General features: G+C 59.0%; 1 protein-coding gene across 2 annotated transcripts in view; it reads left to right on the forward strand.

Annotated features, from left to right (window-relative positions):
• The window catches only part of Irf8 (interferon regulatory factor 8), a 78,635-nt gene extending 67,665 nt beyond the window's left edge, over positions 1–10,970 (forward strand). For both annotated transcript variants that reach the window (XM_010627491.2, XM_010627490.2), the window contains exons 3-9: positions 683–866; positions 2,989–3,077; positions 4,143–4,248; positions 5,144–5,191; positions 7,601–7,987; positions 8,783–8,898; positions 9,231–10,970. In XM_010627491.2, the coding sequence (XP_010625793.1) occupies positions 683–866; positions 2,989–3,077; positions 4,143–4,248; positions 5,144–5,191; positions 7,601–7,987; positions 8,783–8,898; positions 9,231–9,407 (1,107 nt within the window). In that variant the 3' untranslated portion in view covers positions 9,408–10,970. The remainder of the gene's footprint in view (positions 1–682; positions 867–2,988; positions 3,078–4,142; positions 4,249–5,143; positions 5,192–7,600; positions 7,988–8,782; positions 8,899–9,230) is intronic.
• Positions 10,971–16,134: the final 5,164 nt, after the last annotated feature.

Here is a 16,134-nt window from a genome sequence, read left to right on the forward strand (position 1 = left end):
TTTTTTTTTTTTTTTTTTTTTTTTGGTACCGGGGATTGAACTCAGGACCTTGGACTTGTGAGGCAGGTGCAGTGCCCCAGCCCCCCATGTATTTTAAACATGTTGAACTTCTAAGTTTCCTGGGTTGAATTTCTGGTCCAAGTTCAGATCCTGAGGTTTGGAGAGGTCAGAAAACAGAGCTGATAAAAAAAGAAAAACATAACTGACAGAGAGAAAACACTTCCTTGCATTTAAAGTAGAGCTTTGGGTTGTGGGGTGAAAGGCCAGCATCTTGCAAAAATGCAAAACAAAACTTCTATTAAAAGGAGCAGCGCAGTCGATGGCCACATTTAGTGTTTTTGCAAATGTTCCCTTTTCATGCTATGTTTTCGCTAGGAGTTGATTTGAAAAAGCAACAAGTCTGTTTTGAACATTCTAGTGAAATCATGTGCAACTTCCTCTTTGAGCAGCTTAACCTCAGCCGCTCCAGGCCCTTTCGCCCAGGCAGGGACTTCGAAAGGCTCAGAGCAGGGGTGGTGCGGGAGGACCCTCTGTGACTGTGGATGCCTCTGTCCGGCCTGGGTCTCCTCACATCCAGAGAGAGAGCAGCCTGCGACTTGGGCAGGAGGGGCGCTGGTTCCCTCGGGGAGCTCTGTGGCCGGGGGCCCTCTTGTGTTTAATGCGCTCCCCTTTCCTCCTGCAGGCCTGGGCAGTTTTTAAAGGGAAGTTTAAAGAAGGGGACAAAGCTGAACCAGCCACTTGGAAGACGAGGTTACGCTGCGCTTTGAACAAGAGCCCAGATTTTGAGGAAGTCACAGACAGATCCCAGCTGGACATTTCCGAGCCATACAAAGTTTACAGAATCGTCCCGGAGGAAGAGCAAAAATGTAACTATCGGTTGTGGGCACTCAGAACTTCCAGAAGCTGCCAGGTCTTCAGCCTTGCGAAGGGCTTGGTCTGGGGTGGACGTCGCCGCCACAGGGTCTGGGCGCATGGCTTCGGTTAAACAAATGCTTTTCTCCTTTACGTAAGCAGCACTGAGGTCTCTCCACTGAGCTCACACAACATCTGCTGTCAAGTGGGAGCTTCAGCTGTGGGGGCCGCTCAAGGATGGGGAGGCCGGAGGGGGTTGGGCTGTGGCCCAGGCCAGGGACATGCAGGGGACAAGCTCAGGACAAGCTCCCTTGGACGGGAGCACAGACCCTGCAGCAGCTTCTGGTGAGGAATCCCGGTGGGTCTCGGGCATTTGCGTAAGAGTGAGGGGACGATGTGGTAGACAGGAAGGGCTGGGTCACAGGGCCGAGAGAAGAGCTGCCAAAGACGGCCCCTGGGTGTCACTGCTGCAGATGGGACAGGCCTTGGTGTGTCGTCACATCCTGGGAGCTTATTGGGAACTTTGGCATGTGATCATTCCTGAGGCCACTTCCAGCTCTGTTACCCTGAAAGCATTCAGGGAAGCAAAAATTAAAAAAAAAGCCACAGGGCCCCTACTTCTCATTCCTGTGTTCCGGCCAGACATCACCAATCAATCCAGATGTGTCCAGCTTGGCTTTGGTCTGAGAATCCTTCTCACAGTATGGCTGTGTAGGCGCTGCAGATCAGAGCTGACTGGGGAGATGAGATCCAATCGCCACTGCTGGTTTGAAACATCCTGTTAGCACATCGATCTCTCAGCTGTTGAAAACGTTGATGCCTAACTTTAAAAATGCTAACACCACGACCCAAGCAGATACACAGTGAGCCTGTGGCAGTCACTAAACTCATCAGTGAGACGCGGCATGGTGACAGAGATCCTGGAGGCTCTGAGGCGGTGGTGCTTTAGGTCAGGGACGGACAGGAAGATGAATGTCTGATCTGGATGATGTGATCGTGCTTAGGGCTGCTCTCCTTTCTCCTGGTCACCTGTAGCTTCCCCACCTGAAGACGAGCACCTGACTTCCCCGAGGGTGACTCGGTGGCCCCTTGGAGAGTCACATGGTCTGTAGGGTCCGGTTAATATGCCCAGGGGTCCAGAAAGGCCAGGCAGGCATTGTCCTGCCTCCCCCCAGTTTTGGGTAATGTTCTGTCACTGTGGAGTCACGTGTGACTGGAAGCTTCAGGGACATTTCCCTCGACATCCTCCAGGGCCGGTAAAGCGCGACCTGGCAGGTGATGCTAAGTCGTGACACCCTGGGGTGGGACCCTGTCACCTGCAGGGGTGGATGTAGAAGGAGAAACGACAGGTTCTCAGGGCCGAGCACACGGTGATTTGCATAATGTATAAATGGGACCGTGCTACCTGTGCTTGGGTGGCTTTCGGGTTACTTTGGGGGCGCCCTTGCTGGCCTCTTCCTTCAGCAGCAGCTTCTAAGTGAATCCATGAATCTAAGATGGAGTCAGAATCCAGTCAGGATGGAGGGGTGGGCAGAATCCGCGGATGCCAGGCTGGGGAAGGCTGGCAAGCGGTTGTTGGTCACGATGTGTGTGGCACCACTAAACCTGACAGCTGAATTTCTGACCAGAGAAAGCAGCGCTGGTTGGAGGTGCTCGCCCTGGAGACCCTGGGTGCCCCTGGGCAGGTGCTGACCCAGGCTTGTCCAGTGGGCCATCGGCGCAAGGGGTGTGTGCATAGATAGAATCATGCATATATTTAGAAGGGCCAAAAAGAGATTTACTGTCAGCTAGCTTTAAAAAAACAGGGACTGAACCTGCCAACACATTTGCCAAGAGATCTTTGGGTGTTTTCAAATGCCCCTGCTTGTAACTTTAACTCCTGTAGGGTACGTAGTTGACACCTGGTGTAATGTACATCTGACAGGGTTCCCTTTGCGTTTCAGCAAAGCGAAGGAAGAGGCCGGAGTGCTGTCGCCTCTTCTGTCTTTTGACTCTGAGGGTCAGGTGACCAGAGCCTGTGAGCAGAAGGCCTGTGCCTTTCCTAGGCCTCAGTGCTGCTGGCATAGCCAGCGAGGATGCCCGCTGACTCCTACACGTTGCTGGTGCCCAGCGTGATGGGGTTTCTGGTTTCCCTAGGCAAACTGGGCCTCGTGGCTCCTGGCTGTGTGAGTGATGTCGCAGAGATGGAGTGTGGCCGCTCCGAGATGGAGGACATGATCAAGGAGGTGAGTGGGGCCGGCTGTCTGGTGAGCGGCACACACCCGCAGATGCAGAGGGCAGGGAGCCCTGGCTGCCCACCCAGCTGGCCGCCACCTGCCAGGCACATCTGCTCCTTCCTCCCGAGCTGCTGCTCTGCATCACTGAGCTTCTCTCAAGTGCCACGCTGTACCCCGCGTCAGCTCTGGGTGGCAGCCTTCTAAGTGCGCTCCCACCCTCCTTAGGTGGGCTGCCCCCGACGGGATGTCGGCCTGCACCGCTGCTGGGCTGTCATGTGACTCGGATTCTTGTGCTAGCACTTCTGGCTGTCAGTTTGCCTGTGTTGTTATTGCGTAGATTTTATTCCTTGATGGGTGGGAAAACTAGTTAACCAAGTCTGCCAGTGGTGTATGTAGGGTGGTAATAGGTCATCAGCGAGGGCCCCTCAGGCCTCTGTAGGTGAAACACAGAGGCTTTTCATGAAGCTGTTTTAGCTGTTCGGATGCTGGCTCTTGCCCCTTTCCTGTGTTTTCTGTGGTTTTTCCAAGGTGGGCTTCACCACTACAGTGACGCCCTGCAGCCCTCACAAAAGGCAATGTGGACACTCAGGAAATGTGTAGACCTCTTCCAGTGCTGTGTGCTGCCCAGCTCCTCTGCAGGTGCAGCTGCTGGGTTTCTGGGTAGTCTTTGGCCAGGGGCCAAGCAGATTCTCGGCTCTGAGCCCCCTGTAGTGCCCTGCGTTGCGTAGAAGGCTTTTCTGCCAACTCAGCCATTACCATCCATGGGTCTCAGCCTCTCCAAATTCCCTGGGCCTCTGGGAAGCTGTATGACCTGCAGCATTTGGCTTGCAGCAGGTGCGCCGTGTAAAAGACCAGTGACCTTTCCTCCGGCCTGCAAGATGCTGGTCATTCAGCACGCTTGAGTGCTGGCCTGGGAGTCTTATAGTCAAGACCTTTCAAGTTGCAGGTGAAGCTTATCGGTCTCCTGGGATAGAGGTGGTGGTGTGGCTTCCTCTGTGCAGCTGTCACTCGGTTTTGTGCACTGGGGCCTGGCTGGTGGTTTGGGGGCTGAGTGGCCTTCTTTTGCTGTTGCAGCCCCCTGTGGATGACTACATGGGGATGATCAAGAGGAGCCCGTCCCCACCAGAGGCCTGCAGGAACCAGCTCCTCCCAGACTGGTGGGTGCCGCAGCCCAGCACAGGTGAGCCTTTTGGGGATGGCGTGGGTGGTCTGTGCTGTGGTCCTGGTTGTCCTGTCATGGTACCGAGCGCAGAGGGGTGAGCGCAGGTCCTGGCTCCCCACCAAGGTGCACCTGTCCCTTCTGTGCTTCTGCAGAGCCAAAGCAGGGCTCAGGTGACCGTCCCAGGGCTGGGCCACTTGCACCCCTCCTGGGCACCCCGTTATGTTTGGATATTGGGGACCCCTCAGAGCCAGCAAGAGCAGGGGCATCTCAGGGAGGAGGGCCCAGGCCAGCATGCCAAGAGGCTCAGAGCCACACTTGGAGTTGCGGACCTTCCTGAGCTGTTTGCTCAGCTGGAAGATGGGGGCTTTGGGGCCTGCCCTGTGGGTCACAGGCAGTGTGGGTGGGGCACGCTCCCTGGAGCTTGCTGTGCTGGGCACGCTCAGCCCTCAGCTGCTTGGGATGCCCTCCCAGCCTCCAGCTTCTGCAGCGCCTGGGTACCTTTGAGTGTCCACCATGACCAGGAGGGGACAGCTGGCCCAGCAGGCCTCGGGACCAGGTGTAGGTGGCAATGCCTTGTGTCCTCCCTCTGCACTGCGGGACCCCTTGGAGAATGCAAGCTAGGACTGCAGGTGCTCTAGGTGGTGGCATGGGATCCAGCTATGTTCCTGTCCCCGGGGAAGGGCATGTGGCCCCAGGGTCACTGGCACAGGGCCGGAAGTCCCACAGTGCAGAGGAAGTCCCCTACCCTGGTTTGGCCACAGTCTGGCTTCTGCATTGAGGAAACCTGGGTCTACAGGGAAAGTGTAAGGTCAGCAGAAGCTGTGGCCCTGCCTTGGGGCTGCCTGGACGGTCTGGGGCCTCTGGTCAGCTGCTGGCACGCAGTGCGGCTGAATTTGCTCTCTGTCCCCTGCAGGCTTGCCACTGGTGACCGGGTACCCCACCTATGACCCGCACCACGCAGGTATGGAGCGCTCCGGGTGGGTGTGGGCATGGTTCTAAGACAAAGGCAGGGCCCTGTGGGCTGAGGTTGAGGGCCTGGATCGTCCTCCTCACTGTGGCCCTGCAGTGAGGCTCTGTCCCACACCGCCTGTCCATGCCTGTCCCCGTGGACAGAGGTGGCCTCTTGCCATGTGATGCTCTGCCGGGGCGCTGGGATTGAGGTTGGGGCAGCAGATAGTGACACGGAGCGGGGGAAGCCGGTGTCTCCCCAGCATGCAGGTTCTGGGGTGCAGACGCTAGCTCCTCAGGTTGGCCACTGAACATGGAGTGGGGGACCTGGGCAGAGGGGGACAAGGGCTGGGAGAAGCATGTGCCCTGGACCTCCGGGGCAGAGGGGGTACTCACCCAGCGGGAACATGCCTGGTTTCACTGGGCGGCTCTGTGGGTCCAGGCCCAAGTTGCAGCCTGTGCAGTGCTGTGGGCATCTTCGGGTGAGAGGCGAGGACAGTTTGGCGGAAGTCCCCGTGGCGCTTCTAGAGCTGGCTTGGTACGCGGCAGGGGAAGTGGCTGTGCTGCTGCCTGCCCCAGAGACCGACACCTCCCACGGCCGCACCGTGAGGCAGATGCCACAGCTCTGCCCAGCTGGTGTGTGAGCTGTGGCATAGGTGCCCTCAGCCAGCCTGTGGGGCATAAGGCCAGGCCCACTTTGCAGCTGTGCCTCTGAGCAGACCCTCCCCGCCGCCCCACCGGCCTTACTCTCCTTACCTGGAAAACGGCCCTGATGCGAGGGTCTGCCTCCCGGGGGTCACGGCCATCCTTGGGCACAGACTTCATCGCGCCGCACTGTGGCCCAGGAGCCTTGCCTCCGGAGACCCCTTGTCCTGGCCCCCAGAGTAGGAAGTGAGCACTTGCGGGATGCTCCCGGGCGCTGGGCAGCCTCAGGTGGCAGCGCTGTTGCCAGCCCTGCTTCGCCGGCGGGGATGGCACAGATAGGAGCAGCTGCAGTGCTGGGATTCCGCGTTGGGCCCTGGTGTCAGGTGTGCAGTGGGCCGCTCACCCTCACCTGGGCCCTGAGACTGGGTGCTGTTCCCCAGGGTGCTGCCTGTGCACACACGACTGGCAGGTGCAGCCCTGATAAGGCCCAGGAACAGCAGGCCCAAGGCCGCTGCATGACTGCCGCCAGTGTCTCTTTTACTGGGAGCAAAGTTCAGAACTCGTCCAGGGGAGGGTGTACCAGGTGGCCGTGGCACACAGACGGGGCACGCTTTGGGGCACTGTGGGAAGTGGGGACTGGTGAAAGCAGTACCACTACCCTCCTGCTGGGGCCCTGCCTGGGTCTCAGTTTCCCTGAATGGCCTATGGTCAGGTTGCGTGATTCAGCGCTGACTCCCTGCTCTATAGAGGCCCCAGTGACTCCGATGAGAAGGTGGGGAGCCTGTACTGCCTGACCTGCGCAGAGTCCAGTGGGAGGGTCCACATGCCCAGGAGCGTCAGCCAGATGATGTAGGTGGCACCTACGGGGCTGTCCCTGATAGTGGTGCAAGCGGCACACTGAGCAACTCTAGGGGCTCCTGGGAGTGGAGCACTTCACCACTTGAGTGGCTCCAGCACCCTGCGCCGCTCTGTGGCCCCCAAGGAGTACCAGATTCCTTTCAGCGTGCTGTGGGTGGACGCATTCTTAGTTTGAGGCTGCTGACATGCAGATTGCTGCAGTGTCCCACGTGCTATTTCCATTCCTGTCTCCGTTCGGTGTCCCCAAACTTCTCATGAGCCCCGCCTTCACAGCGGTTTCGTCAGGGACTCTGATCTCTCATGAGTGTCCTATTTTTCTCAGTCTCTTCACATGTTCAAAGTGGCCTAGTGGGAAGCTGCTCACTGCCGTAAAAGAAAGACTCATGCCCCGCTGGGCGCTGGGCTGAGATGCCGGGACAGCGGGGCACAGCCTTACTCAGTTCTGGCCAGAGCCCGGCGTTCCGCTTACTGCCGCTGTCCTAACGGAGCTGTCGGGCGGGAGGTGCTCAGGACCGTCTCTGCCCTGTGGTAGTCCTCTGGCAGTGCCTGCTCTATGCCATGGCTTGGGGAGTTTCTGAACCCAGGGGTCCCCAGAGGCAGACCGCAGTGAGAAGGTGACACCCTCATTCCCCCACTCACACGTGCCCTCTCCTCCCTTCTGGAAGAATGGTGGTGTGATAAGCGGGTGGCGCTTGTCACCTCCCGGCCTTGGACGTAAAGAATGAGCTCACAGGGTGTGGGGTGCGCACCTTGGTTTCCCTTGTCTTCCTGTGGACTTGCTCTGCTTCCGAGAGGCCAATTCTCAGGTAGCTGTGACTTCCCTGGTGCGTGTCACTGTGGGAGGAAGCAGACCGGTGGCTCTGGGCCGCTGGGCACAGAGCACCCTCACCCACCGCCCTGCCCGCCCTGTCTCCCGCAGCCTTCTCCCAGATGGTGATCAGCTTCTACTACGGGGGCAAGCTGGTTGGCCAGGCTACCACCACCTGTCCTGAGGGCTGCCGCCTGGCCCTGGGCCCGCTGGGGCTGCCCAGCACCAAGGTGTACGGGCCCGAGGGCCTGGAGCTGGTCCGCTTCCCGCCGGCCGACACCATCCCCAGCGAGCGCCAGAGGCAGGTGACGCGGAAGCTGTTTGGTCACCTGGAGCGCGGTGTGCTCCTGCACAGCAGCCGCCAGGGCGTGTTTGTCAAGCGGCTGTGCCAGGGTCGCGTGTTCTGCAGTGGCAACGCTGTGGTGTGCAAGGGCCGGCCCAACAAGCTGGAGCGCGATGAGATAGTCCAGGTCTTCGACACCAGCCAGTTCTTCCGAGGTCAGTACCGCTGCCCTGGAGTCGCCCGGCTCCCCTGAGGGCCACCCGCACCTTAATCCGGGCATGGGGAGGGTCTCTGTGCCTCAGTTTCCCAAGGGGGAAGGGGAGAGCTCGGGCAGGCCGGAGGAGCCCAGGACATCCGGAGCACATTGGAGATGTGACACCAGACACTCTTGGTGCTGCGCCCCCACCCCTCTCGGGAAGGTCGGGGTCTGGGACCCTGCGTTGGTCCCCTCGAAGGCCAGGTGTCTGGCCCTATGCCTCCGCTCTCTCTCTTCCTTCCCTGGACCAGCCCAGCCCGGACTGGCGTTGGGTGTTAGGTGCTGCTGCCCTGCAGGGCATGGGGTGAGAGCCCAGTGTGAGCCCGGTGTGATCCTGGGGTCCACAGCATGCAGGGAGGCTGGGGTCAGCATCCAGTGTGCAGGGCTGCACCCTGGGAGGGTTGCAGGGCTCTGGGTCCCGTTCCTCACCAGCTCCCAGGGGAAGGCGTGGCGGGGGGGATTGCAAACACAGGCATCTGCGGGGGCCAGGGAGGGGTGGGAGGGAACAGTGTCCTGAGAGGCAGACTGGGGACCCGGACCATGGAAAGCACCCAGATCCAGGACCACCCAGGGAATGGCCAAGCCCACAAGTCCCCAGCTGGACCTTAGCCCCAGGGCCCCGGTTTGAGGGTGCATTTAGGGGTGTGGTGCTGGCTAGGTGCGCTCACTTGGCCAGCCTCCTCCCACTGCCAGCTCCGTCCCCCCGCTGTCCCCAGCACACCGTCCCCACCCTCCGACCTTCTGTGTCCCCCAGAGCTGCAGCAGTTCTATGGCAGCCAGGCCCGCCTGCCGGATAGCAGGGTGGTGCTGTGCTTCGGGGAGGAGTTTCCGGACATGGCACCCTTGCGCTCCAAGCTCATCCTGGTGCAGGTGAGAGAGAGCGGGCGGCCTGGGCCGCATCCCAACCTCCTGCCAGTGCCAGGGTGGTTTGTACTTCTGAGGAACTGGGGGATCCCACCTAGGGGTGGGCGGACCTGCAGATGTAGGCTGGACTGGGCTGTCATCCTCTTGGTGGTGGGTGTCGTTTACTCGGTTGCTTTTGAAATCAAAGCCTCTTGTCCAGGATTTCCCACTTTGGTCAGCTGGGGTCAGGACAGGCTAAGGCCTTGTCTAGGGACAGGTGAAGGAACGGGCTGTAGCGGTGGGATTCTGGGCTGGACCATTCGCGCTGGGCCTCAGCCTGATGCTTTGCTGGCCTGCAGGTTGAGCAGCTGTATGTCCGGCAGCTGGTGGAGGACTCAGGGAAGAGCTGCGGCCTGGGCGCTGTGCTGCCCACCCCCGACGAGCCCACGCCGGACCAGGCCTTCCGGATGTTTCCCGAGATTTGTGCCTCTCACCAGAGACCATTTTTCAGAGAGAACCAGCAGATCACAGTCTGAGCGGTGGCGCCTGTCCCCGGCACCCCAGCCTGCCCATGGCCCTCAGGTCCTGTGACAGTGGCAGGCATGAGGAGTGAGTGCAGGGCGCGGCGGGCCAGACTTCTGTTTGCTCAGGAGTTGGGGACTTGCGAGCGGTGGCCTGGCCCTGTCATTCTAACCTGCGATTAAAAATTCTTTCCTGCATTTTTCTTTAATTATTCTTAGTTGCTATGATTCATTTTGCATTTGGGGCTCAATGACATTTCCAGAGACTTGTTGCTCCTGTGACAACTCCTCGGGTCTGGAGTGAAGCGGTCAGCGTCAGCTTGCGCCGTCTGCCGTCTTACTGTGGGTACAGGCCACGGTCTCACACGTTCGACCCCGTGTGGAGCAGAGGACCTAGGTACTTCTCAACTCTCCGATAAGATTTCTCCGTATTTAGGGATAAGCCTCCGAACCCTGGACTTGCTGGGAGAATCATTTCTTCCTGGAGTTTGGTGTCAGGAAAGCGCCCGTCTGTGTAGGTGCCTCGGGTGTTAAGTTTCAGACAATGCACGCTTTTCCTTTGGGGTTCTATTACCTGGAAGCTGAGAGCAAAACTTTTTAGTTTTGTAATGAAATCATTCTAGATTCCTCTCTCTTCTCTTTTTAGATGGTTTTGATTTGTTTTAAAAAATATTTGTACTTGTAATCGCCTTACCTGTTATATGTTCTGCTGTAAACTGCTTTGAGTCTTTTTTTTTTTTTTCCTTTAAAGTGAGCAGGATGCAAACTGTAAGTTTGGAAAGTGCCAGTGAGTCCCAGGAGTGTTTTACCTGTGTTCGGGGGACTCCACCCTCTGTGGCTGGCCCAGCCCTGTGCCAGCGACTTCCTTAGCATCTGTCTCATCTGGGGCGTCCTGGGGGCCGTGGCAGGGGCTTCTGCCTCCTCCTCGCCCCTCTGCAGGGCTCCCTAGCCCACACCTGTGCCAGCCGAGGGCGGTGGAGCTGGGGTGCTGCCACCGTTCTGCTCTGGGCCGGTGGGTGGGGGCGCTGCTCACAGGCTCGGTAGCCTGACCTGATGACCCCTACCACGCCTCTGACCCTCCAGCTTCGGAGCTCCTTTATCTCCACACCAGTTCAACACATGCATTATCAAAAATACTTGAACATGTTTTCTAAAAAAAAAAAAAAAAATGCTGTTTTTGCCCACGGAAGGCCTTAGTGAGTCCTGGGTGACTCGGAGCCCAGTGGCTGGGTGGGGCCACCGCACGGGGCCAGGGGCTGAGGGGAGGGAACGCCCCGCCCCGCCCACCCTCCAGGGACCGGAGCAGGACCCCCTGTCCTTGTGACCCCGATGTACCTGAGTCTCCAATGGGAGGTAGGGGAATCTGGGAATCGGGAGACAGGGCCTGTGAAGTCGAGACTCAAAATCTGCAGAGCCAGAGTTCTCCGGGACGGGGCCTCCGAGCCGCGGAGGGAGCCTTTCCGAGGATGCCAGACCATTTACTGAGCTGTTTGTGAGCTAACCAGAGGTTCCACTCCCCGCTGCAATGTGAAAGCTCGTCTTTAATGTGCAGGATGAATATTTATTTTTGTATTGTTGGAAAAGTATATTGACCTTATTCTTTATTAAAATAAATGCTCTTTTATAAAGCTGATGTGTGTTCTTTTTTTTGCCCAAATATTTTGTAGTTTCCACCAGATCTAGGATCTTTACGAGGAAGTCATGAGCTCCATGACTGTGACTGCAAGGACTTATTTTTTGCTCATGCCCGGAGCCATAACCAGTGAGGGTCTGGACCTTGGCTGGTGGCACAGAGTCCCTGAGAGGTAGGCAGGCGCCGGTGCTGTGCCAGACTCAGCCCGTTCTGTGAGTGGACGATGCTGGCCAAGAGGGGTGTGGAGGAAGCAGGGGGGGCTCTGGCGCCCCCACCCTGGGAGCGGCGGGATGGTTGGGCGGTCCAGTGTGGGCCTGTCCTTCCCCCAGGACCAGGGTGGGCACGAGCCTGTCCTTCAGAGAGGTTGTGTCTGGTCCAGCGTGGCGGCCCAGAGACAGGGACAGCAGCTGGCCACACGCCAGCTCTTGCAGGAAGTTGTGTTAATTCCTGTGGGCAGCAGCTGGGTCTCTAAGAAAGTTCCTGTCTGCCCAGTGTGAACTGGGGGCCCTGGGAACATCGTTAGGGCCTTAGATGGGAGCCGACTTCAGAGAAGACCCCGACAGTTAGTGCTGGAGCATGCAGGGCCATGTGTCATGAGAGGTTCCAAGAAACCAGCTGCTCTCGAGCTGTGGGACGCAAAGATGCCTAGGACACGGACGGTTGAGTGCTCCCTTTCTGGGTGGCTGCTTACTTCACTAACTTTATTTTTTGTGGTGCTTGGGATTGGAGCACCGAGCTCCGTTCTCAGCCCTGTTTTGATTTTTTATTTTGAGACAGGGTCTTGCTAAGTCACTCACTTGCCCAGGCTGAGCTTGATCTTGTGATCCTCCTGCCTCAGCCTCCCACAGTGCTGGGATTTCAGGCTCTGGACCCAGGCCCAGCTATTGTTCATTGACTTTGGCAAAAACTGTCTGAGATGCAAAACTTGTTTTCCCTCGTAATGTCCACATGGCTGAAGATACCAACCCCAGGCCAAACATCCGCAGGACCTGCTGGGCCCTGGGCCTTCACTCCCCACCTCACCTGCCTCCATTGGTAATGGATTGATTGAGGTACTGGGATTCAGACTCAGCTCCATCCCCAGCCCCCTTTTTATTTATTTGGCGACTAGGTCTTGGTAAGTAACTGAGTTGCCAGGATGGGCTGGAACTCATGACTCTCCTGCCTCAGCTGGAGATAATGATATTATCTGGCTGATAATGATAATTGGTTTTTTATTACATTTTCTGCCCTTTCCCTGGGCACGCTGGCTCCTTTCTGTCCTTATTCCCCCCGCCCATTTCAGAGGCTTGATGGTGATCTCCCTGCTTCAGAAGGGGCCCTTCCCGGTGCTAACCCATGGCTCCTTGTGCCGCTGTGTCCTGGTGTCCGTCCTTCCCACCAGGGCTGCGGGTGTGCGGACGAAGGTTCTGGCGAGAGCCCTGGTGCAGGTTTGCCTCTTCCTTTCTCCCTGCCTCACTGCCCCCTGGGGTGGGGATGGGCCTCCTCGCCACGCCCCCCAGTGTGCCGCTTCTGCCACTTTCTTGGTGACATATCCCCAAGCAGCCAGTGAGCAGGCTGTGGGGTGCGGTTTATGTGGGGTCAGAACTTCCAGGGTCTCCTTCCTGAGGAAAAGAGGCCCCTGTGTAGGGTATGAAAGCTCCTGCACCTCAGTCTCCCTGTAGGCTGTGGGGTGGTGTTGACATCTCAGTGATTGAGAGCTGAAGGTGGTGATGGCCCGCAGCTCACCAGAGCCCGAGACCAGGCGCAGGCGCACCGCCAGCTGTGACCTTGTGGTTGCCATAGGGGCCCTGTGGCTGCCATAGGGGCCCTGCAGGACTGGGGGCGGTGAGGTCCCAGCAGGGCCAGCCCGAGGGCCTCCTCCAGCCGAGGTTGGGGAGGGGCACATTGGGGTTTCCTTGTGGGTCAGGCAGGGCTCCTGGGCTGTCAGGAAGTCCGGCCCACTGCAGGGAGTCCGGAGAAGACACTGACTTGGGAGAGTGGGTGGGGGGCACCTGCTTCAGTGGCCTGGCCACCCAGGGCCCACGCCCGCTAGGGCCTCGCTGCAGGTCCTGGCTGTCCCTCATCCATAAAGGCGGTGAAAGAGACCCGGGGAGGAGAGGGTGGCTTGACCATCACGTGGGCTCAGAACAGCACCTGCTACATGGCAAATGCCGAAGACACACATGTGTGCACGTATGTAGTTATGCGCCATGCATTGTTCAGTGTCAGCAAGTTTGTCCAGGAACCATGTCGTCATGATATCACATGCAGCTGTAATTCTACAGTGCTCATAGCACTGAACAGTGATGCCATCCCTCACATTAATGAGCAGGGTCACTCAGCTCTCCTTATTCTAAACATAACTTCGTTTCTAAATGGCATCACGCACTGCTGAAGTGATCCCGTCGCTGTACAAATCCGAGACAGCGATGATGTAGGTGGTTAAATGACCACAACGCTGAGGAGATAGCTGCCGGGTAGCAGCTCCACGAGGCCTGCTCTAGTCCAGGACCATGGCCTGCCTCAGTCCCACCCTGACTCCGGCTGCCGGCCCAGTGCGGGGCCCACGGTGGCCCCGGCTTGTTTGCTGAGCGGGTAGTAGGAGAGTGGAGGTGCAGGCTGAGCCCTGGAGATGACACCTGGGTAGCGGGAGCAGCCTGGCCACTGTGGCCCAGCACCTGCTATTGGGGTGCGTTCCCTTTGCAGCCCAGAATCACCTGAGTGGTGTAGAGCAAGGATGCTCTGAGGTGGGGTCTGGGAGAGAAGGAGGCTGAGGCAGGTGGGTGGAGAGCAGGGGCCCTGGGATGAGCTCTGCGGGTGCCTGAGGAAGACAGGGTGACCTCGGGCCAACCTGCACTTGGGACATTGAGGGCCACACCCTTCTGTCAAGGACCTGCTACCTCATCCTGGTCATTTTTCTGAATTATAAAGAAAGTTTTTCTGAATTATGAAGAGAGAGGAAACCTGAGAATAAAAATCCCCCAGAGAACTCGAGAGAGAGAAGGTGGGGATGGGCGTCTTCCTGCCAGGCCCGGAGGAGAAAATCTCAGTGTGCACAGCGGCCCCGGATGTCCTCCCCTCCCACGGCACCTGCCAGCCTCCCTCTACCCCTCCGGCCGGGCTGGGGAGGTGTTGAGCAACCCCGGCCAGTTAGGAGGCCTGAGCCCAGAAATAAAGTGACTGTTGCATGTTTCCGCGAGTCCCGCTGGGGCGGAGGGCGGCGGGGAGGAAGCAGATGGCCCAGCCTGCCAAACATGACGGAGCAGTTCAACTGCAAGGCTGCCCTGCTGGGTGTTGCACCACTGGCCTGGCCCAGCAGGACTGGCGCAGAGCTACGGGCAGGCTGAGGCGGGAGGTGGTGGAGAGGGGTAGGGGGCGCCACGCCGGGATCCTCATCCCAGCAGGCCTGTGTGGTCGTCCTGACCCCCTGCTGGTCAGCTGTGGCTTTCCCTCCCTGAACCTCAGTATTTGCTACAAGTCTCTGTCAGTCCTCTGTCACCTGGGTGTTTCTGCATGGCCGTGCCCACTCCTGGGCAGATGAGATGGCCATGGGAAGGGTCCATGGAAGAGTCAGGGTGACCTGATGGTATTCTTCTGGGTGTCAGGGGAGAACCCCCAAACCCCCGGCAGCGGTGCTGGCTCTGTGTTTAGTCCTGTGTGCCTCAGCCTTGCTGCGGGCCTGGCGCGCCTACAGCGCCCTTGGCAGCAAATCCCGCGGAAGGGCTGAGGTGGTTCTGCAGGGCGCCTCTCCGCTGTCTGCACTGCCGTTCTCCATCTGCAGGATCGAGCTCCCCAACCTTCACACCAGCCCGGGCCAGCAGGAGGTCGCAGGAGAACAGAGGGCAGGGGTCCCGGGGTTCGGGACAGCTCTGCTGCGCTTATCCTTGGGCCTGCGTCACCTCCTTTGGTTTCCCACAGGCCGACCTGGCCCCTGGGGCCGCAAGGACGGAGTGGGGCAGTCACAGCAGGACGAGCCCTGCGATGCTTGCAGAGTCCGCTGGCCTTGCAGAGGAGCCTGCTGCCCCCGGGAGGCCACGGCCCAGGGATGCAGACCTTTGCAGGCCTCCTTGCTCAGCTGGAACTGTAAGGACAGTGTTCTCACCCTCTCTGCTTCTGCATGGGAAACTGAGGCCCACACCAGGCTGCTGGCACACTTAGCCAGGGGCAGGGCCGAGGCTTGAGCTGGGGGGCACCTGTAGCCTTTATGTCTTGGAGCCTCTGCTTGGCATCTGTGTCCACGCTTGCGACTGTGGCCGGGAGCCTGCTGTGGGTGGCGAGCAGGGTGGCAGGGCCAGGACTCAGGCTTCCTCCTGTGCCTCTGTGCCAGTCCCCTCGATGGGCATGGCTGTGTGTCCACCCAGGCTCCAGCAGGACTTTCTGCAGCCCAGCCTGGGCTGCTCCCCTGGATCCTCCTCTCTCCTAGTGAGGGTCCTCCTCTGGGAGTGGCTTGACCCTCATGGGGCGTCTGGCCACGTCTGGGGACATTCTGGTTCTCGGGACTGGGCATAGGTGCTGCTGGACCTGGGGTGTAGAAGTCAGGGCTGCTGCTCAGCAACCTGCAGTCCTGGGGCAGCTGCAGGGGCCCCGCTGTGGTTCTCCAAGCCCGGGTTCCACGGTGCAGAGCTGCAGAGACACCACGAAGGTGCTCGAGGGAGGAGGGGAGGCTGGGGGGCTGGTGGGTGTCGTGGGCAGGTGGGGGAGATGAGGCATGGTGCCCCAGGTGGACGGGGCTCCTCTGGAGGCCTCAGAGGCTGAGCAGGCATCGTGCATGGGTTGCTCTTGTGTAGTGACAAGGGGACCCGCGAGTCTCTGGGCCGCACTGCCGCACCCATGCAAACCTGAGGGCCAGGGACTGGCCTGGCTCCTGCCTCTCCCTTTGGCCATGGACACCCGAGAGGCAGGAGGGAAGCGACAGGCAGGGCTGGAGATGGGGAATTGCTCTCTTGCCGTGTTTGTGCTGTTCAGTCTTTGACTCCGCGGATTTCTGTTCCCCGATTCTTCTCCTGGTGAGTGGGAAAGCACCGCCGTTGTCTTTTGTGGCAGGGCCGCAGGCACCACCCAGGTGATCGTGTCTGGCCACATTCCCCTCCACCCGGCCTTTTGACCCTTGCTCCCAGGAGGGTGGTC

This window comes from Fukomys damarensis, unplaced genomic scaffold (genome assembly GCF_012274545.1).
Source record: "Fukomys damarensis isolate Sample0158 unplaced genomic scaffold, DMR_v1.0_HiC HiC_scaffold_32, whole genome shotgun sequence".
NCBI lineage: Eukaryota > Metazoa > Chordata > Mammalia > Rodentia > Bathyergidae > Fukomys > Fukomys damarensis.